Source organism: Thamnophis elegans, chromosome 7 (assembly GCF_009769535.1).
Source record: "Thamnophis elegans isolate rThaEle1 chromosome 7, rThaEle1.pri, whole genome shotgun sequence".
NCBI lineage: Eukaryota > Metazoa > Chordata > Lepidosauria > Squamata > Colubridae > Thamnophis > Thamnophis elegans.
In genome coordinates this window covers 42653671-42679752 of record NC_045547.1, presented here as the reverse complement: position 1 = coordinate 42679752, position 26082 = coordinate 42653671, and the positions used below count along the sequence as shown (strand labels likewise).

The 26082-nt window shown below is 39.3% G+C and overlaps 1 protein-coding gene across 1 annotated transcript in view; it reads right to left on the bottom strand.

The window, feature by feature from the left end:
- Window positions 1-18902, bottom strand: part of PPFIA2 (PTPRF interacting protein alpha 2) — a 219358-nt gene extending 200456 nt beyond the window's left edge. Inside the window, exon 1 of the mRNA XM_032221044.1 lies at window positions 18654-18902. Coding sequence (XP_032076935.1) covers window positions 18654-18902 — 249 coding nt within the window. The remainder of the gene's footprint in view (window positions 1-18653) is intronic.
- Between the last annotated feature and the right edge of the window lie 7180 nt (window positions 18903-26082).

The window sequence follows — 26082 nt, the reverse complement described above, 5'->3', positions numbered from 1 at the left end:
TCTGCAGGATAAAATCACTCAAATCCAGACCGGCTTGGACTCTGACTGGATAGATTCGGGCGAGTCGACGGGGATGAATCTTATGGAGACCATCTGGGATGAGTTGACCCTGTGACCCCCGAGGGCATGGACAGGATTATGGGGAGACTCAGTGCTGCCACTTGTGTACTGGACCCGTGTCCCTCTTGGTAGTCTCAGCTTTCCGGGAGGTGACACGAGGCTGGCTCCAGGCGATTACCAACGCTTCGTTGAGAGAGGGGTTCTTTCCCACCGCCTTGAAGGAGGCGGTAGTGAGGCCCCTCCTTAAGAAGCCTTCCCTGGACCCAGCTTCTTTATCCAACTATCGTCCGGTCTCCAACCTTCGCTTTGTAGCGAAGGTTGTTGAGAGTGCGGTAGCACGTCAGCTTCCCCAGTACCTGGATGAAGCTGTCTACCTGGATCCGTTTCAGTTGGGTTTCAGGCCCAGGTACAGCACGGAGACGGCATTGGTCACGTTGGTCGATGATCTCTGGCGGGCCCGGGATAGGGCTGCTCCTCTGTCCTGGTCCTATTAGACTTCTTGGCCGCTTTCGATACCATCGACTATGGTATCCTACTGCGATGACCTGGGGGGTTGGTAGTGGGGGGCACTGTTTTACGGTGGTTCTCCTCCTACCTGTCGGATTGGTTGCAGTTTGTGTTGACTGGAGGGCAGGGATCGACCCTGAGGTGCATCACTTGTGGGGTGCCCCAGGGGTCAGTTCTCTCACCCCTCCTATTCAACATATATATGAAACCACTGGGTGAGATCATCCGTGGTTTTGGGGTACGGTATCATCAATATGCTGATGATACCCAACTTTTCATCTCTACCCCAAACCACTCAAATGATGCCCTCGACGTGATGTCCCAATGCCTGGAGGCTGTGCGGATCTGGATGGGGAGGAACAGGCTCAAGCTCAATCTCTCCAAGACTGAGTGGCTGTGGTTTCTGTCATCCCGATTTGTGCATCTTGTTCCATCTTTGATGATAGGCGGAGAAATTTTAGCCCCCTCAGAGAGGGCCCGCAATCTGGGAGTCCTCCTGGATACTCGGCTTAGTTTAGAAGAACACCTGACGGCCCTGACCAGGGGGTGATTTTATCAGGTTCGCCTGGTACATCAGTTGTGCCCCTTCCTGGATCTGGATGCTCTGTGCACAGTCAGTCATTCCCTCGTCCTTTCTCGCCTGGACTACTGTAATGCTCTCTACATGGAGCTGCCCTTGAAGAGCCCCTGGAGGCTTCAACTGGTCCAGAATGCGGATGCGCGGGTTATCATGGGGGCACCTAGGTGCTCCCATGTTGCACCCTTTTTAGGCGGCCTGCACTGGTTGCCGGTTGTCTTCCGGGTGCGATTCAAGGTACTAATTATGACCTTTAAAGCGCTCCATGGCTTAGGCCCAGGATACCTGCGAGACCACCTACTGCCACCGGTAGCCTCCCACCGTCCAGTGCAATCCCACAGAGTTGGCCTCCTCAGGTTGCTGTCAGCCAGACAGTGTCGGCTAGTGACCCCCAGGGGGAGAGCCTTCTCTGTGGGAGCACCCTCCCTCTGGAATGAACTGCCCCCAGAGCTTTGTATAATCCCGACCTCCAGTCCTTCTGACGCGCCCTAAAAAGTTGGCTTTTCCAGCAAGCCAGCCTGGCCTGAACAAAACAAAATAAATTATTGATTATTGTTAATTTTAATCAAATTTTTAAAAAAATGTTATTGTGAATCTTAATTGGGTTTGTTTTTTGGATATTCTATCTAGTATTTCTCCACATCACCTTCATTTGTTGAAGTGAGACTGGGTGGAATGAGCGATCTGAATTCTAGCATTGGCTATGAATCAAATCATATTATGGAACCAAGAAAGCCATCTTTACCTGTGGATATATTGCATCAGCAAACTGAACAAGAAGTTAAAGCAATAGTGTTGAAAGAAAAGTATCAGCTTTTGCTATTTATGATTTACAAAAAGAACCATAAAATAGACATTAGCAGTAATCAGAAAAAGTCTATTCAAATCCACAAAGCGATTGATGTGCTCACTGGGTGTAATGGAGGGTGGGGGAATTGAACAAGTCACAATCCTTCAAATAAGGAATAGTGATGTTCTACTACCTCTGCTTCCTCACTGCTGCTCAATGGCTGTGTAGTTATTACTCGAATGGAATTTTCCTGTTTGTATCTATCAAAGATAAACCATAAAATCTAGCCATTGAGAAAAAATTAACCTGTTAACAGTGAACACACATTTTAAAAAAAAGAACTGCCCTCATTAACAAAAAATATTAAGGATAAATTTAATCATCTAAGATATTTTTGGAATCTGAAATCCAACATTTGCTTCTTTACATTTGTTCCACTGGGACTGAGTGAAATTAAAAATCCAAAAGAAAACCATATAAATGAAGTTTGCCTGACAGCTTCTTTTTTGGAGTTGAAATTATCAACCAAAATTAACAGATAATAAATTGGACAGTTGGTGTTGTCTACAGGCTAAATAGTAAAGCAAGCTTCAGCTTCTATTAAGATACTCCAGCTTCTTAACATAATATACTATTTTGCATGCTACTATATCATAACTGACTAAAGAAATTTGCACTGAGAAGCAGTGGACTATAGAGTTAAAGAATGTAGATTTGGATATGATACAACTAATTCCATAGCTTTTGCAGAATTATTTGAAAGCTGAAGGGATACCATAGCCATCTTCAATCAAAAGAATTATTAATTGTAGCAGCATTTTTCATGGTGTGTGGTTTCCAGCAGTCAAGGCTGTCTAGAAAGTATATGCCCATCCATGCAAACACACAAACCTAAGGATTGGTCCTTTAGAATTCAAGGATTTACTCAGTCCTTAAAATTTTCTAGCGTATGACATGAGACTTTTGGGGAAGATGGTCTAAATTGATATTGAAATGTATACTTGTATAATAAATTATAACACTAACTTAAAATGTATATGATGTGTGTATTTTGATATTACTGCTTTATTATAAACAAATTATTTTGATTTACATAATCAAGTTTCCATACTAATTATATTTATACAGCTAAATTTCCTCAAGCAAGTTCCAATAGTTAGTAAGACTGATGCCTCCAAAAAGTGAATGCAATCTTAGGTTGCATTAAGAAAAGCAGTTCCAAACTACTTCTGGAAAGTGGTGACAGTTCTGGAAGGTACATTGACAAGCCACACTGTCTCCATAAAGGGTAAGGAGGATGATAGATTGAGTGACTACATTTATATCCCACATCTGAACACTTTGTCTGTTACTGATCATCACGATATAGAAAGGACACTGAAGAACTTAAAAGAGTGCAGTCAAGAGTGACAAGTATGGCAAAGGATTTGGAGATTAAATCCTATGACAAGCTATTAAAGGAACTTGTATGTTTAGCTTAAAGAAGATATAAGAGGCAATATATGATACCAATCTTCAAGAGAGGGTGGCCTAGGGGTGAAAACACTCACCTATCTCTCAGAAGGTTGAGAGTTTAATCCTAGCAGCGACAGATGTTTCTCCATCAGGGCGCAAAGAGAAAATATATGCTGTGAACTCTAAGTAGGCATCAGGAAGGGCATCTGGCCAGTAAACGCTCATCTCCACTCAGTCACTATGACTCCATCCCGATAAAAGGGATTACAGGGTCATAAAAAGAAAAAAAAATTGACACCAGTCTTCAAATACAGGAAAAGATATCGCAGGGCAGAGGATATGGATTTATTCTCCACAGCACAAAAATCAATGGGAAGACGTTTTCTAGAGGGTGATCTACAATTGAAATAAGAAGGAATGCTCAGACTGCAAGAGCTATTAAGCACTGGAAAAGTCTGCCTCTTGAAGACCTGAGTGCTTCATAAGATTGCACAGCCATTTATCCAGGATGACATGAGGATTCCTGCACTAAAGTTAGCATTCTATGGAGAAATATAAGCAGAAATTCTACTGCCTTCGAAATGTTAATGTGGCATTAGATAGGGCAGGTCCTTTATTAAGGAGTAGATGTTCTCAAAGATACTTTCAAGATATTTTATGATTCTACCATTGCAGCTGGCAGAGCAGGATCTGGCACACTTCATGCTGAAACAATCTTTTAGGTAGCATCAGGAACAGGGATGAGTAATAGATAAAGAGAAAAGTTGGTTTATTTTGTTACAACAAGCCATTTAAAAATATTTAGATGAGAATGCTCAGCATCATTTCAGTCCCCCTTTCAACTCTCCTTCAGACAGTAAAATATCTTGGGCTGGTACTGAAGCTAATGGCCTGTATATTACCCATTTCCTAATCTATCGAATTAATTTTTAAAATAAAATATAAGAAATCCCAGGCTGTAATAGAAAGACATTTTCCAGTATCCCGCTATACAGAAATAAGTCCAACCATATTTAAGAAAAATCTAAGGGTTATACCAAATAAATATTAGCTTTTTCAGAAAAAAAAATATTTCCAAAAGGTTTTGGATTTTGTAACAACACAGTATGAAAAGATACACCTTTTAAAAATTGTTTTCACTTTTGCCAAAGAAAAATGATAAAAATGATTTATATCACTTACTTTTCTTACTTTAAAATAGAATTTCCTTTAGTTACTGTATACCAAATATTTGTATTTTGTCTTTTGGGTTGTTTTTCCCCCTTAGGTAGCAGTGAACACAGGTAGTCCTCAACATGACCACAATTGAGCCCAACATTTCTGTTAAGACATTTTAAATGAGTTTTGTCCCATTTTATGACCTTTCTTGCCTCAGTTGTTAAGTGAATCACTGGAGTTGATAAGTTAGTAACACAGATGTTAAGTGAATCTGGCTTACTCATTGACTTTGCTTGTCCAGAAGATCGCAAACATGACCTTGGGACACAGCAACTGTCATAAATATGAACCAATTGCCAAGCATCTGAATTTTGATCACATGATCAAGGAGGATGCTGCAAAGGTCATAACTGTGAAAAACTATCATAAATCACTTTTTTCAGTGCTGTTGTTTCTAATGTAAACAATTGTACCATGAACAATGTATGTCAGATAGTTCTGTTTCACACTCACTAGAAAATATATATTCAAGAATAACTGATTCTGTCATAAACTCACAGATCAGAGAGAATGTTTTCTCTAGCATCAGAAGAAACTAAATGCCCCAAAGTTTTTTCTTCTCTTTGAGAACCCCATGCACAGCTCCTTCCAGAGAGAAAACAACATCGACTCAGTTATGAGGGCCACAGTGGGCATCTTTTTCTGCCTCTCTGTTGCAAGAAATATTTGCAATAATTAGCCTCTATAATAAAAAGCATTAGTGTTAAACTGACTCAAAAACATGTTTCCCCCCCAAATCTTACCAGTCAAATGGATTCCAGAATTTAATATAAATGACTTAATTATATGGTACCTTGTTTATTAATTTTTCTTTTTAACTTTGGGGACAACTTTAAACATGTGAGCTCAATAAGATATATAATGCTTCCAGATGAATTAATCTTTGTACCCTTGATCAAAAGACACTGCAGTGGTAAGTTTTTTTCCCTTTCTCATAAGAAGAAAATATGAAGGTAGAGGTGATAAAACAAGAGGATTACTGCATGCACACTTATTTATACATGTGAAGAGATTGCATGATAAAGCTCAGATAGTTCAGAAAACTGGTTTAAGAGCAAATGAGCAGAATCATAAGTACAACTTTGATTCCTATTGACAGTAGATGTAGTAAACTATAGCAACATCAGTGGGTTTTTTTTTTTAATTGTGCCATTTAAACCATAGACTTTGAAACAAACCAGGTTTGTTCTACCAACCTGTTCCAAAAAAACCTCAAATCAGGTTTCTGGTTTACAGACACAGTAATTAAAACTTAAAAACCTATAAGCTGCATCTCCTGACAGGATGGTAAGAATTGATGGGCTTTAAAATAGTTCTCAATTTGCTGACCAACTAGAAGTCTGCTTGAACCAAATGAATATTCTGGCTTATAACTTGCAGAAAATAACAAAATGATATTATGGTTACTCCATTTAAATATCAGCATTTATATTTTGTCCAAAATACTTTGTTTCCATTTATTTGCATTGCACCATATTAAGTTTTTAAAAGGTGCTAATATTTCTTTTGGAAGGAAAATGTATCCCTGTCTGCTATAAGGCCTGTCAAAATCTTTCTGATAAGAGAACATAAGGATTTCTCTATCTTCTCTTTTTAAATGTTTATGTAGCACTTTCTCTCTCTCTCTCTCGTAGCGCTTGTCAGGAAAATCAGTCTGTCCCTACAAAGATGGATGATCTGCTAGCAAATAGAGAGCAGAAAGTATGAAGTAAGCCAGAGACATAAAGTACCTCAGATTTATGCATACCTAATCCTGCTTTAATTGAATTCTTCTCATAAACTGCTAGCATGGATCAAAACACAAGCAGAAGAAGGGGAGATAAATTAAGTTCTGTGAACTAGTAATAAAAAGTAATCCTGGTTAAACATCATTTGTCCATTGTAAGAAAAGTTTCTGTGCAGAGTTTTAAACATTGCATATTAGCACTATTACTATGGCTTATGAATAATGTGAAAACTAAACTTGCCTGATTAAAATGCTAATTAGAGCAGTGTTTCTTAAGCATTTTGCTCTAAGGACCCCTTCTTCTTTTAAAAATTATGGAAAATCCCAAAAGAGCTTTTTTGTATATTTATCTAAGTTTAGCATGTAAAAAATTAAATTTGACACTACATAGAATACTTTATATAAAATAACAGCATTTATTTAAAATAACAGCATTATTTTATTTATTAACATAAACAAAATATTTTTCATGAAAAAAATTCTAAGTTTTAACAAATAAAAATAACACTGAAAAGAGTGACAATTCTTAAAATTTCTTGCAAATCTCTTTAATATATGGAAAATAGTTTTTACTTTTTAAATCCCTGAGGGAGTATCGGTGGGATGCCAGGAGTCTTTGGACAACTTTTTTAAGAAACACCATCCTGGAGCATTTGATAGACTTTGTGAAAAAATATTAAAAAATCTGGCAAGTGAGTGAAAGATTAATGGTCATCATAATTATACTATAGCGAGTTCTCTATCTGCTGTATATTAAAGAAACATTTTAAACATACAATATACAGTTTCATTTACATAAATGAGCTTTTTATTCTCCATAGACTTAATGTGCGTTATTTTAAAACAAAAGCAAAATAACAACTTGGCAATGTTAAAATGCTTTCTTACCTAAGTTCCTTGATTCCTTCCTAAACTTTATGCAAGAAGGCTGGAATCTGAGTTGCATCCAGCATGCTCACATTTTCGAAGATGGAGCATACTTACTTAAGTAGTACAGTTGGAGTTTTCCAAATTATAGTTAGCCTACTGGATACAGACAACTCTTCCTGCTGCTACAATATGTTACCCTGGGGGGTGGGGGGTGGCAGGAGCTCAGAGTGCTTAAAGTGATTTTTTGTGTCCCATCTGCCTGCCATATTTTCCATGGATGAACTCAGAAGGAGTCCTAGGATGTAAAGCCAGCAGATGTCTGCTAGCTTTGAAGTGATACCAGCTCTTTGAGGGTGGGTGGAATATGAACAAACTTCACTGCACAGGGATATTTGAGGTTAGAAGTGGAACAACGAAACAAAATGTTGGGAAGAAGTAGATTATTTTGGGACCTCGCAAATCATACTCGTAGGTAATAATTAAATAAACCCTTTGCAATATTGTTGTTGATTTAGGAAAAGTTACAGCACAGAGAAAATATGGTTGTTACTGAATATACTGATATTTTTTTTTAAAAAGAACCTTAGCAACCTCCTCTTCAGTCCGCATGTCATTCATGACACTGAATCAGAAAAACCATCTCCGCTCTATAGCAATAAAGAAAATGTAACGCTATTGTGAATGTTTTTAATACACCTCTATTAAAATTTGATATTGATCAAATTGCATGTCCTGGGTCAATGGAGCAAAGACATAAAATTTCCTGTGTATGGTATCTTCAAAGCCTGCCAAAAAAATTTCTTCCAAAAAGAAATGACCATTGGCTTACCTGAATGGTGGTTCTCTAGGTGCTGCGGGAGAATCCAAGCATGGGTTAATTTCAGCTTGCTGCCCAAGGACTGAGTTCAAAGATTGTGTAGCCATGCCTCCTGCTCCTTTTAGAGGCCAGTTTTAAAAAACGAAGGTATGAGACCCAGAAGGATGCGGTAAATAGAAGTGCTATGTCCTTAGGGGTGGTAACTCATGCACCAGTGGATGACCCCAGGATGGGGTTGGACTCTCCTGCAGCGCCTAGAGAACGACCATTCAGGTAAGCCAGGTAAGCAGTGCCTCATTCTCGTAGGCACTGCTTGGAGAGTCCAAGCATGGGACTTACCCAAGCTATGTAGTCTCAGGGTGGGAAGGATTGCCCTGGATTGCAGGGGCCACAAGGACCCGCTTCCAAAGGAGGCTTCAGCAGCCGCAAAAGAGTCCAATTTGTAATTCCGGATGAATGGAGATGGCGAGGACCAGGTAGCTGACATGCAGATCTCCTCAATGGGTGCTTGCGTGGCCCAAGCGGCCTTAGTAGTGGCACTCCTCATGGAGTGAGCAGTTATGCAAGGAGGGACCGGCCTAGCCTGATGTTTGTAGGCCAACTTAATGCAAGCGTGCAGCCAACGTCCTATGGTGGAAGATGATACCTTTCTGCCCATGGAAGCAGGTTGAAGGGATATGAAGAATGATTCCCACTTGCGGAAGGAAGCTGTCCTTTTCCTATATATGTGCACTGCACGGCATACATCCAGCTTATGCCAAACGGGCTCCCTGGGATGTCTGGGGGGGGCAAAAATCAGGAAGGACCACCTCTTGCATTCTATGAAATAAGGTGTTAATTTTCAGGAGCAAGGATGGATCCAATCGAAGAATGACTCTGTCCGGATGTACAAGGCAAAGGTCCTCCCTGACCGAAAAGGCTGCCAGCTCCGAAATTCTGCAAGCTGAAGTGATGGCTATCAGAAAGATAGTCTTAAAAAATAAATGCCGTAGACTGATGGAACGAATCGGTTCAAATGGAGCTGAGGTTAGGGTCTGCAGGACAATCGATAGATCCCAAGTTGGGCATTGGGTATTGATGTAGGTTGGTAGCCCCTTTCAGGAAGCTGCGAACTCTGGGATGCCTGCTGAGAGGTTGAGAAGCATCTCTGGACAAGATAGTGGTTAAGGCAGCCATCTGTTGCCTAAGATGTTGGGGGCAAGACCCTTGTCCAACCCCTCCTGGAGAAATCCAGGATTTGTGTTATTGTCGCTGTGGTGTCATTGATATGATGAGACTGGCACCAAGATGAAAAAGCAGTCCATGTCGCATCATAGATTCACACCGTGGAAGGCCGCCTGGCCGCCTGGATGATTTTCTGACTTTGTCAGAAAATTTATCCTGCCTCAAGTGCCAAACGGCCAACTGAGGGTCTGGATGTGGGATGGCCTGTTGGCTGAGGGAGATCTGCTCCTGAAATATGCACCAGTGTTTGGTCACTGAAAGGCTGACAAGGTCAGCCAAACAGGACCTCCTCGGCTAGTGAGGTGCAACCAGCAGTACTTCCGCCCCCTCCGACAGGACCTTCCTGATCACCTGAGGTATCAAGGGGTGAGGTGGAAAGGTGTATAGGAGGCCAGGAGGCCAGTGGCAGTGAAGACCATCCGTCCCTTCCATGCCGGAGTACTGGAAATACAAAAAGAACCAGGGGAGCTGCATGTTTTCCAGACTGGTAAACAGGTCGATTGTTGAAACGCCGAATCTCTGAGACAGTAGGTGAAACAGAGATGGATAAAATTGCCATTCCAAGTAGCTGATGGTAGTTTGGTAGTTCTGCTTAGCCAATCTGCGGTCACGTTGTCCTCCTCCGAGATGTGGTCTGCCTTCAACAACTCGAGGTGACGCTCCGCCCATCACCCTAGGGCCTCTGTCTCCGACATCAGGGCCTTCGATCAAGTCCTGCCCTGGTGGTTTATGTGGGCTTTGGTGGCAATGTTGTCTGTTAGTATTAAGACATGGAGCCCTTCAATGTGCTGGCGGAAGTGACGCAGGGCTAGTCTGGCAGCTCTGAGCTCCAGCCAGTTTATGTTGTGGGCAAGCTCCGCTTGTGACCATCTGCCCTGCAGATGGTGCACGTGCCATCACGTGCTGGAAGCACAGAATTGGAAGTTAGGGCAACTATGGGATCATCCACAAGAGGAAGCTTTAAGAGATCCTCAATATTGTTCTCCATAGAGTAGAGCATTTTATCCACACCACTGGGATTTGCCACTGACCCTGGCTGTGCCCATTGGCACTGGATGACATCCAGGAAAAGCTGAGGGGCTGGGACCAGTTCCTGGGGTGGAGTGGTTTCCTTGAAAAGGCCAGTGCCTGGATCCTGACTGGATACACACTTTCAGCTAAGTTTGAAACAGCTGAACAAGTTATTACAAAAAAACCAACAACCTGCAGCTGCTTTTGCCCTACGTATGCCACCTTGGAACTACTTAATGGATTTGTGATGTGTTACATTATGCTATTAGTTAGAACACAGGAAACAAATTGCATTGGAGCAGAACTGGTTTAATAGTATAGTGAATGTGACAATTGTAACTAAAATGCTTCTAGAAACTCAAAACAGAGTACAAAAGCACAAACATAGAATAACACTACCTGTACTAAACATCTCAATCATATGACACACTGTGCTGTGTGTACTTAGCAATCTTAGCACTGATCCACACAATCAGCTTGCCCCAATGTAATTTCTCACAAGCAGAAATACAAAGGTTATTATCATACAAGCACAGTGTTGCCGAGTTAAACTGCTTTGCTTCATTTCATTACAAGCAAACATCTCCATTCTAATTGGTTGCTATACACTTCAACACAAATGCTCATCTCTCTGATTAGTAGACCCTACTCTCCATGGCTACTGTTTTTAATAATTCACCAGTAGAATAATGAAATCCTGGTCTTTTTAAAAAGGATAACAATTAAACAGTGAAATGGCAGGTATCTTCTTTAAAAAAACAACTAAAAACAAAAAGCAAAAAGCAAAAACAAGTGAACTTGAAAACACTTCTTTTCCTTTTTAGCCCATTTGACAGCCAACATTCTTAAACTGTGTTCTTTTCATTTCTTACTGGTCTACTGGGTAGACGCACCAGATGAGAAAACGCAAGGTCAGAAAGGAAATTCACACAAAAGGTATACTGATCTGCTAATGCAACAGTTAGACTGATTAAACATTCTACACTCATGTTTTCCCACAAGTTTGAATAAATAATTTTATCTCTGAAAATAAGCAATAATGCTTTTTTTTTTCACCAGTGCATAGCAACTGTAAATCTAACAGTTGTCTATTTCTGGAATTAGATGAGTGAATTGCTTCTCAGATTATACCGTAGGTTGAGTTTATTTCTTTTCATTAAATATTTTATACAGCCTGTTTGTATGATTTTGTGTTATTCCAAGAAATGTTCAAAACTCAGTCCAGATTAATAAAGCAGTTAAAAAAATCTTGTTGATATATGTATAGACAACACATAGGTAGTCCTTGATTAACAACTATAATTGGCATCAGGAGCTAGTGAGGTGGTCATAAGAGCCGAGGTGGCGCAGTGGTTAAATGCAGCACTGCAGGCTACTGCTAGATCAGCAGTTCAGCGGTTCAAATCTCACCGGCTCAGGGTTGACTCAGCCTTCCATCCTTCCGAGGTGGGTAAAATGAGGACCCGGATTGTTGGGGGCAATATGCTGACTCTCTGTAAACCGCTTACAGAGGGCTGAAAGCCCTATGAAGCGGTATATAAGTCTACTGCTATTGCTATTGCTATTGCTATCATAAAGGAAAAGAATCACATGAACATACTTACATGTGGGACATTGTGAACACTGTAAATACGAGTTGGTTGCCAACATTCAAATACAAACACATGATATAGGGATGCTGCTAATGTCAAATGATGACTAAGCAAGTGGTTGCTAAGTGAGGACTACCTGTATATGGTATACAATAGCATTCATATTCAAAAAATCATTACATCAAATTCTGAATAGATGCGTATCAGAACTATGTTTTTTCATGAGGCAAGAACTATTAACATGGTTTTTGAAAACTGTGGTTCCAAATAAAACCTATTATACAATTAAGTGACTTTTTATACTCAGTTACTCTATATAAAGTATAACTACTATTTTACATATTATATAAGATTTTTAAAATGAACTAGAAATGAATCTATATGGATCATGATCTGCACTTCCACCTCAATTAAAGTTTAATTTAATTGTTTGCTTAATTCACTATAATATGAACTCTAGTGTATAAATGTATACATTTGAATAATTTTTGGTAGGCTTCTAAGTCTGATTCTATGGTTTGCTTCAGCTGCTGGTTAACAAGCATGTGGATAAATAAACATCTCAAGAAGAAATATCTTTCCGGGAAAAGCTAGATACAGCTGCTACTTGATCTCAACTTGTTTTGCTAACCTACTTATTATTGCTCATTGCTTTCTCAGGTCAGTCCATCATGGTAACAGTGTTGTTTTTCATCCAGTTTGCCTCTACTTTCTTCTTACTAATTCTTTTTTTTAAATATTTTTTTTTATTTTTAATTTTCAGAACAAACACAACATCCTTCTTTACATGCTGCAGAAAATGTATCAGATGGTTACAAAAAGACTTCCGTGCATCTCTTCCACAGTCAACAAACATAGTTCGTATTAACTCAAGTATTTTAATTCAAATATTTATACATGTTACCATCATCATATCTCCATCTTCATTTGACTATAATTGTTTAAACGTCCTTCATCATAAAATATACCAAGATTTAATACATAACCACATACTGGCCTTTCATTTACTATTTCTAAAAGCCTCCACTAACACTGAATCCTTATATCCTATTCTAGCTAAACATCCATAATATTTAATAACAAAATTTTCAAACCCTCCTTTCCAAATCACTGTTTTGAATTTACATCCAGTTTCTTTATGTTATACCCATATCTATCTATACGTTGTTATTCTTATTCCTCCTTTATTTAACTATATCTGTATCATAACATTTTCCCCCTAATAATCAAAACTTTAACTGTATCTAACTTAGTTCTTTTTTTATTAATCTTTATATATAATCCAAAGGGATTTCTAATCTTCCTTACATGGGTACCATTCAATATTCATATCCAATTATACTCATCATAACACTACATATTGTATACATTAGTAATATTATCAATTATTTATTTAAACTATATCTATTGTCAATAAATTTCACTAAATTTAACTAGTTTTAAATTATACTCTTCTATCTATCAACCTGTATCTTACCAATAAACAGTCTCATATCTTCTGCCATTTGTGGTGCCAATCCTCTAATCATCTCCTTGATCAACTTTGTATGGACTCCTCTTAGCAACTCCTTGCTTATAAGATCTCTCATGTAATCTTGATGCCCTTCTTCTGTTTCCTTAGTCAGCTTATCTTTGATTGTCGGTAGTGTTATCAGTGCTATTGCTAATAAAATTTCTCTCTTTTAAATCCATAGATTCATTTGTTTTTTCTTCTTCTATATCTTGCCATCTGGAATAAATTTCTCCTTCATTTAGTTCCTCTTTCAGTATTCCACTGAATACTGAATTTGTCTCCATTTTCAGAGACAAACCAATCACCATAAATATCAGCAAATTTAATCTCTTTATATTCATTTTCCACTTCGATTTTTGGGGTTTTAACCACCATGTTTTCCATTTGATAAACATCCTCAACTTCTTCATCATATTTTGCTGTTAGATGCTCTAAGTCTTCCAGCTTCTTCTCTATCCCCTCATATGTATTTGATAATTTCTGTATTTCTGAAAATATATTTTGCAAGCTTAAGGTTTCTTTTTGCTGTTGAAATTGTTCCATTATCTCCAACTAACAAACACAGCTGCTCTAGCTTGGAAGATTAATAAAATTAAGCATAGATTCACAATAACGTCTTGTTTTCACTTTTCTCTGGTTAAAGATATACTTCAAAGGGTCATCTATATGTTTTCTTCTTATGACTCTCTATAACCAAGCAGTGAGACCTTGTAGTGCCAAGCCAAAACAATCAGTGAAGAAAATAGGAGTGTTCTGTTTCCAATACACAAACCTTCCAGTCTTGTTTCTTTTTGTATCTTTTTTGTATTTCAAGTTAGAAAAAAAGAGTCCAACTTTTGAATGGGTTAGGAGAACATTCACAGTAATGAAAGAGGAAAATTTTAGTCCCTAGATTACAGAGAATAATAAAAGAAAAAAAAGAAGAAAACTTAATCCATTTGTTTTAAAAGGCTTGCATACATTCCATCCATGAAGATAGCATTTAAAAAACCCACTGTCCAAAACCATTCCAAATTTAATTCCACCGCTTAATTCTTCTGTTCTCCAATTTAAATTAATTTTAAGTTTTTTATAGGCAGTCTCTTTTTAAAACAGTAAACCTGCTGTTTACTCCTCACCAGCTGGAAACACTTTCTCTTTCCGCATCCTTCCGTTTTGGAGCCACTCCAACTTCATCAGCCTTGGCTGGATTTTTTGTCGCCAGCTTGAAGAACTTCTCTTGCACCGATCAGGGACTTTGTGGTGTCCCTGAGGTCAGCAAGGTGTATTCTTCCTGTTCACCATCCCTCCGGGATGGTTTAGGTCCAATTGGATCACCCAGTGGCAAAAGTATCGGCTGCGGTCTCGGAGCATTGAGACCGCACTTCCGTATCATTGCGATGTTGGATCCTCCTCCCTTCTTACTAATTCTTATATGCTTGCCACAACATCACTTTCTTCACTGTACTTCCAGAGAAGAATTTGATCAATAGTTGTAAGAAACAACTATTTGGTTGTTGGTTTCTGCAGTTATTTGTTTCATATATTTATTTTTTGCAATATGTCAGTATCATCCATTCCTGAAAACTCTGAATAGCTAACAATAAAAACATTGTTAAAAGTCCTCAGAAACATCCACTCACCCACCTTAAGAGTAATTAAAAATTCCAACAACATTGAATGAGACCAAGAAAAACAGACCATGTAAGGTTTCTATCAATGCAACCCAATTTCTTAATATGTTTTCTCTTGGACTAGATGGGAAAGCAAGGTATTAAACTGGTCTTCTAAAACGCAAGAGTGAAAAGAGTGAAAAGAGTTTCAAAAGCATAGGAACAGCAGTTGAAAATAGCCACTTCTAGGTCCTGTCACATGGCATTCTCAAAGGGATTGGGCCTGGATAGAATTAGCCTTGAGAAGATATGGAGCCATGTAAGGCTTCAAAGAAAACTATCAGTGCCTTTAATTGCAATCTAGAAGCCAACTGGCAACCAATGCAGTACCCAAAGCAATGGGTTCACCTGAATATAACAAGAAACTGTCATTATTGCCTGGACTACCTCACTTTGTACTAGCTGTTGCGTCATAATGCTTTTCCAGGATAGCCCAATATACAGCATGTTACAGTACTCCAGACAGCAAGTTCTGATTGCATCAGTAAGGCTACCTGCTCTTATGTAATCTTCAGAAATAGCATCACTTTAATGTTTATAGGGCCTGATCTAAGAGAGTTCTGGCCCCACTTTTAACTGATTCTATGATGAACCAAGTAAGCAGCCAGTTTGCTGTAGTGTTTAGGACATCAGGCTAGTAATTGGGAGACCATGAGTTCTAGATCTGCCATAGGCACAAAGCCAACTGGGTAACCTTGAGCCAGTCACTTTTTCTAAGCCTTATGAAGAAAGCAATGGCCAACTATTTCTGAAATCTTATCAAGAAAACTACAGTAATCAATGGTGATTCAAAGGCACAAACAAATGAAGATTGAACCTAAAGTATTTTCTCAAAGCACCACCTAGCATTCATGGTGCCAGTTTAAATCAATTACTTGGAAACAACTCTATAATTTATCTCATAGCAACTACCAAAGCCACCACTAACTCTCTAAAGGTCCAAGAAGTCCTGTTAACAGCTGCACTTAAACAACAACAGTAGTAAGACAAGAATGCAACACTCATTGTGAGTTAAAAATACAGGTAACAAAGGCTAGGGCTTGCCCTCCATGATCTTTTACATCAAAAATAGGCAATCCTCTTGCTCTTGAACCATTAACAACATCAGATTATTTTCAAAAGCTCTTTAAATGTATGTTTCTATACCATTTGTGATTAGGGTGGAGAGTACAAATTAGGCTGATTTAATTTCAATTAAATTAAAATCCACAATTGTAAGTATACCACCCCTCTGATGCAGAATTTTGATCCTAAAAGGTAAATACCACTATGGTAGGATATACATGACAAGTGATCAAAGAAGAGAGCTAAAGTAGGGTTACCCGCCTAGTATCATCCAGATGTTGGTAGTTTTCCTACTGAGCAGCTGAGTACTGAGTACCTATTGATAGGGCTGGGTTATGGCAGTCTCTACTGCCTGTTCGCTCGTGGGAGCACCCCACGTGCGTGGTGCTTGATGCACGCTGTATATGCATGCGTAGTACAATAATAATTGTTCTGTGCATGCGCAGAACCAAAAAACAAGATGGTGCCTTCTATGGCGCCGCCCTGAGAACTGGTTCAGGGGTGTGGCAGGCCTGAGTCGCTACCGGTTCCAGCGACCCAGGCCACAAACCATTACCAGTTCAGCTGAACCGGTCCAAACTGGTAGGAACTCACCAATATCTATTGAGATTACATACCTAAGATATGAATAGTGCTATATGAACATGAAAGGATATTATTTACTATATATAATATATTCCCTTTTTGCTGGTTTTTTAAATAAATACATAGAATATTTGAGGAGGAGGGGCAGAAAACCTTGCACACTCATTAAAGATAACATAATTTACAGCCATGCTGTATTTATCTGCCAGTTTCTCAGCTTTTACCCCAAATATTCCATCCTGTACAATTTCCTTCATTAGGTATCCAACAGAATCTCACTGACAAGACAATTTTCTCTAGCTTTCTTCACAGTCTTCTTAATTTATTTTTCCGTCAAACCAACTATCTATAAATGAAAGACTGTTTTTACTTTTAAAAGTGCAGGATTAAATGAATATTTTTTTTTCATGCTTAGGGGAAATTTGAAGATGCTATCAAACATCACACAATCACCTTAATATTTACAGGAACATTTATCTTATTATTTTGTTATGACTTTTTAAGGCTGCTGAATAGAACACAAGAAAGACTCTAATCTGCACATGCCAAGAAATCTGCTTCTGTTTTTATATAAATTGAAATTGAAGGACAAAGGCTATAAAGAGTCAATGAGGAAGGATGTGACCATTTTAATACTGTAACATACATTATCACATTTTCAAGTCATTTTTCCTGTGCAAATGCAGTGTAAAAATTATCTCTACAAATATGACTGTTTGGGCTCAAAGGAATTTTGTTGAAATATCTCTGCTTCCAAGTATTATTATACCACCATTTTAATTACACCTTGCCAACTTGGTGTCCACTGACACAGAGGGGGCAAGTGGGGTGTGATTGAAACTGGCAAACTTTATCCTCCTTGAAGAATAAATGTTTGAAACTGGCAGACTTTATACTCTTTGAAACTGATATGGATTAGTGTTGATTTAAGCAGTAAAATACTGGAGTAAAACTGGAACATCTGATGATGAATTAAAAAGTGTTTTTGACATAATATCAGGATAATAGCAGGACAACACTGTGAAACCCCAAAAAAAAGGACTAGTATTGCCAAGGCATGACTGTGATAAAATGAACGTACAAACACATAGGGCCAGTCCTATTGCAGTACTAAAATGAAACATTTATCTCAGGCAGTTGTTTTTGAGAGATGGCTGCAAGTTGGTGAAGAAGAAAGTTGTGTAACATGCCTTGCCTGAAGCTTTCTCATGTGGTCATACTGCTGCTGTTCCATTTTCAGTAATAAATGCAGATTCAGCTATCAGTCAAGTCAGATTATATGTGATATGGCACTTGAGCCATCATCTTGTTGATTGCAAAATATAGATCAGACTGCTCACGTACACTGTAGTTTGTAAAGCATGACATAATGGCTCTAACTCCTTCTGATATTTCCCTCACAATTGTGCTAATAAGGTGCCCTGCTGTGATCAAACTTTATTACTTTTGCCTTTACCTTTTTGTCCCTTGTAAATGCATATTAATTTATTGGATGGTTTTATGCACCATCACTCTATTTCAAAGAGTAACTAAGTGGTTAATAAAACTAGAAATGGGAAAGAAGGGTCTTTCTGGAATGTACTATGGATGATTCAATGAAATCCGAGTTATGTTGAAATGTCTTAGCAAAGAAAAAAAACAAGGGGGAGGGAGTTTGGTTTTAAAGTGAATCTAATAATCCTGGAGTTGAGGAAAAATCCAAATTTCAGCTTAATCTCATCCATCAAGCCATCTTCTTACTAAAACGAATAAGAGTATTCAATTGGAGCGTGCAAAACATAGCTGCTTCACAACATACTTAAGTACGGATGAGGCATCTCTCTTTGAATCATTAAGGCAGCCTCCTCTTTTGCAAAAAGGATTAGATATTTATGGCACTGTACTTCTAATTTTTAAGGAATCTGTATGTGTATCTGCATGCACATGCATAAGATTAAAGGAAGAGGAAATAATGTTTATAAATTAAGATTACAGAGAATGAATATACATACCTGGGGCAGTGCAGAATTCAGTTGTCGTTGCAGAGAATCTCTGTCGTAAATTACATCTTGAAGTCGTTGCTGTGCCAGAGATAAACTTTCTTGGGTCTCCCGAAGAGTGTCTAGAAGACGATCTCTTTCATCCAGCATATTCACCATTAGCTGTTCAAAGTGAGAATCGGAGTCCGATCCACTGCTCTGGGACCCCCTTTGACTCATTGGGGTGTCCTCGTTTATCGTAGGCATCACTTCGCACATCATTTCTTAAAATAAAGGGAGGGAGGAAAGTAGAAAACTTTCAGTAAAAGGCAGCCAAACGTTTTTATTTATGACAGAGGGCCCAGGTGGCGCAGTGTTTATGGTGCAGTACTGCAGGCCACTTCAGCTGTTATCTGCAGTTCAGTGGTTCTAATTTCACCTGCTCAAGGTTGACTCAGCCTTCCATCCTTCCGAGGTGGGTGAAATGAGGACCCAGACTGTGGGGGCAATATGCTGACTCTGTAAACCACTTAGAGAGGGCTGAAACCCCTATGAAGAGGTATATGTCTAACTGCTATTGCTATTGCTACAGAGAGGGAGAGAGAAAGTGAAGGAGAAAGAGGGAGGGAGGGTGGGAGAGAGATTGATCCCATATTAGTTAGTTGCCTCATATTGTTTTGTTTTTGACCATTAGGCCAAAAGCTGCCCAGCAGCTATTTAAAAAATGTATTATAATGCCATGATATCTCTATCAAGGCAGTTCAACTAGCACAGAATACAGTGTATTTTGAAAACATGGCAGAGTTTGTTTGTTTACTTAAGGACAGCTTTTGTTTAAATGATCTTCTTCCACTTATTACTTTGTATATATTTTGTGCTATCATGAACAACTCTGCTTAGGATCTCTACACAAAAGAATCCATTGTCAACTTTCAGCTAAAGAAAATCAAGCTTCCCTTCAGGGCAGTTTCCCTAGGATAGAGGATAACCCTTCAACTAGGAGAGATTTCCCAAGAAAGCTAATTTATTTATTTTATTTTATTATTTGTTAAATTTATTTGCCACCTATCTCATGGGTCTATTCTAGGTGGCTTCCAATATGAAAAGGAAAGAAAATGAAAGGAATGTAAATAGTATAGAAGTAAAGTAATAGAACCATAAAATAAACAATGAAAGGATCACTATGAGAATACACAAATAGGATAGCCAAAAAGATATTAATTGCCTAGTTAGATTCTTCTAAATAAGTATTTATGGTTAAATCATAGATATTAGTTATGCAGTTTAACTAAATGAAAATAAACAATCACTATATTTAATCTTAGCTATCATTATTAAAATAGTTAAAATGTATGTAAATATGAGTGGAACTCACAAAAGCTAAACCAAAATATAATCAACAAGAAGCAAAATCTTTTCCTCTCTATAAACAGCCATGTCAAGAACAACTGGAGTTCTTCAACCATAATTTTTGGTTTGAAATATTGTACATTCTTTGCTGCGTAGATTCTCAAACTGTGGCTCATGATCCTTTATGAGTTGCAAAGAAATGGAGGAGGTAAACACCCCAAACAGAATTACTGTCAGAATCTATCCCTAATCTGCCTAGACAAGCTGGCAGCTGGCTCTTCCAAACAAAACACAGAAGAATTCTGATAGGCCTTCCATTTTATGCACAGAGAATTTGCTAAGAACTGAATCTGACAAGGTGAAAGCCCAATAATTGCCAAGCTGGAGAGAACCATAACATAGACATGCCTAATTACCAAAAGCCATTAAACCTTCAGGTAACTTAGAAATCGGATAATGCCCCTTATTTAAACTCTATGCATTTAAATTTTATTTTAAACAGAAATGCATAAAATTGCCCACTTCTTTGCATTTCAGAGAACAAAGCATAGTTTTGTATAAGGCTACAGTTTTCCCTAGAATACAAAGTCTAATCTAATGAAGTTGTGGCTGAGGATTCCCTATATCTGAATTAGGGTTTAAATGTCAGAAGTGAGTTTTACTGCCAAGCTCTTCTTTTTTTTCTTTCTTTCTTTTTTAGACATATACCGATTTATAGGCCTTTCAGCCCTCTCTAAGCAGTTTACAGAGTCAGCATATTGCCCCCACAGTCTGGGTCCTCATTTTACCCACCTCGGAAGGATAGAGGGCTGAGTCAACCCTGAGCTGGTGATATTTGAACAGCCGAACTGCAGAACTGCAGTCAGCTGAAGTAGCCTGCAGTGCTGCATTTAACCACTGCGCCACCTCGGCTTCTGCTGTGAAGCTTGGCAAAATTGATATGAAAACTCATTCGAAGAATAGCTTGAACAAGTTCTGAAATAGGGTTTGACTCAGAGGTGGGTTCCTACCAGTTCGCACCTATTTGGTAGAACCGGTTCGTCAAATCTACCGAACCGGTTAGAAGAGGTTCCACCAGTGGACCCGGAAAGCAGGCCACACCTACAGAAGAGGTTCCAAACTTTTTTGAAACCCACCACTGGTCCCTGGATATGATTATTCTACACTATCATGCTCATATTTATAAAACTCAGTGCCTTTGTCAAAGGTAAGGATGACTACTGCGTTTGTGGTGCAATCAGAACATTGCGTGTGTTGAAGTTGTTTTAACGCAAACCAAAGATGCCTTTTAAAAAACAAGTTTACATCATATTCTTATGCATGCCAGTGCTGTGTGTGAGGTAATTTAAGGTGGTTCTGACAAGTGTCATTGGCATCTTCATATCCGGTCACATGGGCAGCAAGCCACTCCCATCCAGTCACATGGGTGGCAAGCAACTCCCACAAAGGAGGCCACACCCACAGAGTAGGTTCAAACAATTTTTGAAACCTACCACTGGTTTGACTCATATTATAAGTTGCTTGACTTTTCAGATTCTTACAAATGTTTATGGTACCCAAAGTGAATGGGACTCTAAAACCCTTTCCAGATACCTTGGATGAATGCTTTTAAAAAGATTCCATGAGTATCTCTATGGCAGAGATTTCAAACTGATCACAGACCACAAGCCGTTGCTAGGATTTCTGGCTGGGGATCGCCCCACCCAGTATCACTATCTCCCCGGATAACCAGATGGACAATATTTCTGGCAGCCTATTCTACCGCCTTATCCACCAACCGGGTACCACGTTAGGGCACACAGATGCCTTGAGCTGCTGCCCATTGCCCAAACTTCTCGCCGACCCCACCCCCAAGACGTTGGTCCTCCTTATTGACTGCCTGGACTCCGGACCCATCTCCTCCAGTGATGTTGCATGCCACTCCGCAAATAAAACAAATTTTGAACTTGGTGTGGAGGGGGTGGCCCAAGGGGCCTGTTGGGTCTGAATTCAAAATGTATTTTTCCAAGCTGGATGAATTGTCGGCTATTAAGGGTTGTCTGTTGTGGGGGGGGACAGGGTAGTCATTCCCAAACAATTGCGGATAGCAGTCCTAGAAGCACTGCACGTAGGGCACCTAGGGATTGTTAAAATGAAGTCTCTAGCAAGGAGTTATGTTTGGTGGCCTAACATGGATAAGGATATACAAGAATGGGTAGCCACATGCACACCCTGTCAGGTGTCCAGACCGGCTCCCCCGAAAGTGCCCGCCAAAGAATGGGAATGCCCACAAGTACCATGGTCCAGAATACACATAGACTTCGCTGGACCAGTCCATGGCCAAACCTTCTTCATAGCCGTCGACGCATTTTCTAAATGGTTAGAAGTAGTCCTGATGAATTCCACTACAGCGGAATCAGTCATCAAGGTACTACGGAAACTATTCACCACGCATGGGTTCCCTGATGTATTAGTCTCCGACAACAGGCCCCAATTCACAGTCATGACATTCGAAACATTCATAGCAGCTCATGGAATCAGACATGCCCTGGTTGCACCGTTCCATCCGGCCTCCAATGGCCAGGCGGAACGAATGGTAAGATCCGCAAAGGAAGCCCTCAATAGGATGGGCCCAGGTGATTGGCAGACACGAATTGATCACTACTTACTCATACAACACATTACAGCCAGTGCTACCACTGGAAGAAGCCCAGATGAACTCCTCATGGGCCGCCGCCTTAGGTCTCACCTAGACCGGCTGCACCCAAATTATTCCACCTCAACACCCCCTGACTCCACTAGCGAAGTCAGGTCCTTCAACATAGGAGATTCAATATATACACACAATTACACTGGGGGAACATTATAGATTCCCACAACGATAATTGGCATTACCGGACCGCGATCGTACACAGTAAAACTTGAGGAAAGTAGAAACTGGAGAAGGCATATTGACCAACTCTGTAGCCGCCTATCTAACTCAACACTTAGACAGCCAAACATAACTCCTGCACAAACCAAAAGAAGCTACACACAAAATAACAGTCCTGAGGAAAACCCGAGAATGTTGGATGACTTATCTGACTGCGATGCAGGCCCACAGCGAGTTCTTAGGGATTTGATGCCAGAAGCTCTAGCCGCAGCCTGTGAAAAGTTCCAGGAGTTTCCACCAGGCGGACCAGCAGGAGCAACAGGTCCATCCAACTTGCGCGAAGGAAACACCAAGACTGAACTGCATAGGTCAGGCAGAAATATGCAGAAGCCCACCTACCTGTGTGATTACGTCACTAGTTAGATTGTTCCATCTTAGAAGGGAGGGGTGTTAGATATTCCCCCCCCCCCGCTGACAGACTGCAAGAGGTTTCCACCAAGGTCCTCTGTTCCAGCGGGAACAGACATTGAATCTCATTGGCTAAGAGGTCTGACAGATCCCTTTAAAAGGGGATGCTGCACGACCATTCTCCAGCCGGATGTTTACTTGACTTGCAATAAAGATCTGTTGTTTACTGAAGCCTACTGTGCCTCCTTTACCCGATCTAACAAGTTTATTATCAGGTTTTGAAAAATCTCTGTGTTCTAAAAATTAAAAGATGACACAATATGTTGTTAGGTGTAGTTTTAATAACAAACTTGAAGATTGACTTAACTGCATTTAATTGTAGAGGGTTTTTTCTCTTAATTACTATTTTCTTTTATCACATTTAATTTTTCACTATATTATGCCTTCCTCCTCTTTTATTCACTGTCAGATGTTTATTTTCTTTTGATGATGTAGTTTTTAAAATTTATTTCACTATTTAAAAATAAAAAACATGATTTTTTTAAAAAAAATCTGCAAACTTCAAGAATGTGCTGAATTTTTTTCTTTAGTAAATTCATTTTTACTGTAATATTATATTATCCAGCTTTAACCTTGGTATGCTCGTTTTGCCTGAGGACAGAAACAGATTTATCTTTACAGCTGGTACTTTCAAAAATAGCAATAGCAATAGCAATAGCAGTAGACTTATATACCGCTTCATAGGGCTTTCAGCCCTCTCTAAGCGGTTTACAGAGAGTCAGCATATTGCCCCCAACAATCCGGGTCCTCATTTTACCCACCTCGGAAGGATGGAAGGCTGAGTCAACCCTGAGCCGGTGAGATTTGAACCGCTGAACTGCTGATCTAGCAGTAGCCTGCAGTGCTGCATTTAACCACTGCGCCACCTAGAGAACTAACAACCATTTCCTTAGTTTTTCATATCAACAAGCTCTGCACCAAATAAAGCTTATGAAGCAACATAGATGCAGTTAAGACATTTCTCTCTCTCTCTCTCTCTCTCTCTCCCTCCCTCCCTCCCTCCCTCCCTCCCTCCCTCTCTCTCTTGCTTCCCGTATCATGATCATGATCACTGGTATAACCATTTGGTCCAATATAAAGTTTTTGAAAACTCAAAAACAGGTAGTTATAGGTTGTCTTGACTTACAACAGTTCATTTAGGGACTGTTTGAGGTTACAATGGCACTGAAAAAAGTAACTTATGATTGTTTTTCATATGACCATTGCAGCATTACGATCAAATGTGATCATGTGATCAAAATTCAGACATTTGGCAATTAACTTATATTTATGACCTTTGCAGTGTTCCAGAGTCATGTGATCATCTTTTGCGAACTTTTGACAAGCAAAGTCAATGGGAAAGCCATATTCACTTAATAACCATCTTACTAACATAACAAATGTAGTGATTCTTCTAACAACTGTGGCAAGAAAGGTCGTAAAATGGTGCAAAATTCCCTTAACTCTCCCACTTAACAACAAAAATTTTGGGCCCAATTGTGGTAGTAAGTCAAAGTCTATCTGCAAATGATATATGTATGTGTGTGTGTGTAATTTTATATATCATTTTATAAACTTGAGTTGGCTTAGTAAAGTTATTTGTCTTAATGGATTTTTTTTGATAGCTACTTTTACCTTTACACATGGAAAAACTGATGGTTAATTTTATTCATTTATTGTTATCTCACACACTTACTCACACACACACACTCCTTCCAAAGCATTTTCCCAGGGCATTTTATTCATCATTTTAAAGACATGTTTACAAATGAACTAAATCAGAAATATAGTATTTTTCATGACAGTCAAGAAGATCAAAGACATTTTTAAAACCCATTGGCACCTTGGAACTTTTTTTTTAAATTGCAATATATTATAATGATTAATTTTGCTATATGATCAGAGAGAAATGGATTTTTATAAGGTATTCCACATCTTAATAGTGCCTATCTGAATATAGTAAATAAAGATTTAATAAAATATATTTTGATAGGTGTCAAGACAAAGGCACCCATTTGGGGTACCTTCATTTTAATCAATTTTACAATGAGCAGACCAACTTTTAGAAATATAGACAAAGAAAAGAATATTTATTTATCTGACATGTACTTTTCTTCTACGCATTTAGGCATGGGTGTCAAACTCAATTTCCCTGACGGCCACATCACAGTTGTGTTTGATCTGGGGGGGGGAGAGAGCTGGGAGATGCAGCCAGGGTGGGAGTGCCAGTTCGACATCACTCATGTTGGGGGCGCCTGGGTGACCTGAATGCGGTGCCAGCGAAAACAGAGCTCAGGAGGGCTGCTGTTTTTGCTGGCAAAGGGTTGCAGGAGGCCATCGCAGCTGAAAATTGAGTTCAGTTTTTGCTGGCAGAGGCACCACAAGCCGGCCCTTCGCTGTTTACAGAGAAGCCCCACAGGCCAGATTTAAGCACCCTATGGGCCAAATCCAGCCTATGGGCCTTGAGTTTGAGACCCCTGAATTAAGGTCTCCAAGATCACAAAAGTTATTTGTCAACACTTTCTGTAAAAATGTGAAAATCATGGAAACCTGTACTATCTAACATATCCCAGATATTTCCTGTATGTGCCTAAAATGTTACATATATTTCTTAAAGTCAAACTGGAGTAACCTAATGCAGATATACAGATACACAAAGGTCACAAAGCATCCTATTCGAATGACTCTCACTGGAACACTGAAGATCCACACGTCCTGCCCTCACTGAATGCAGCAAGCAGCAGGTTTTTTGTATGTGATAAATTTTACAACCACTACTGTAAAAACATGATTCATGAACAGAGATCACTCAGA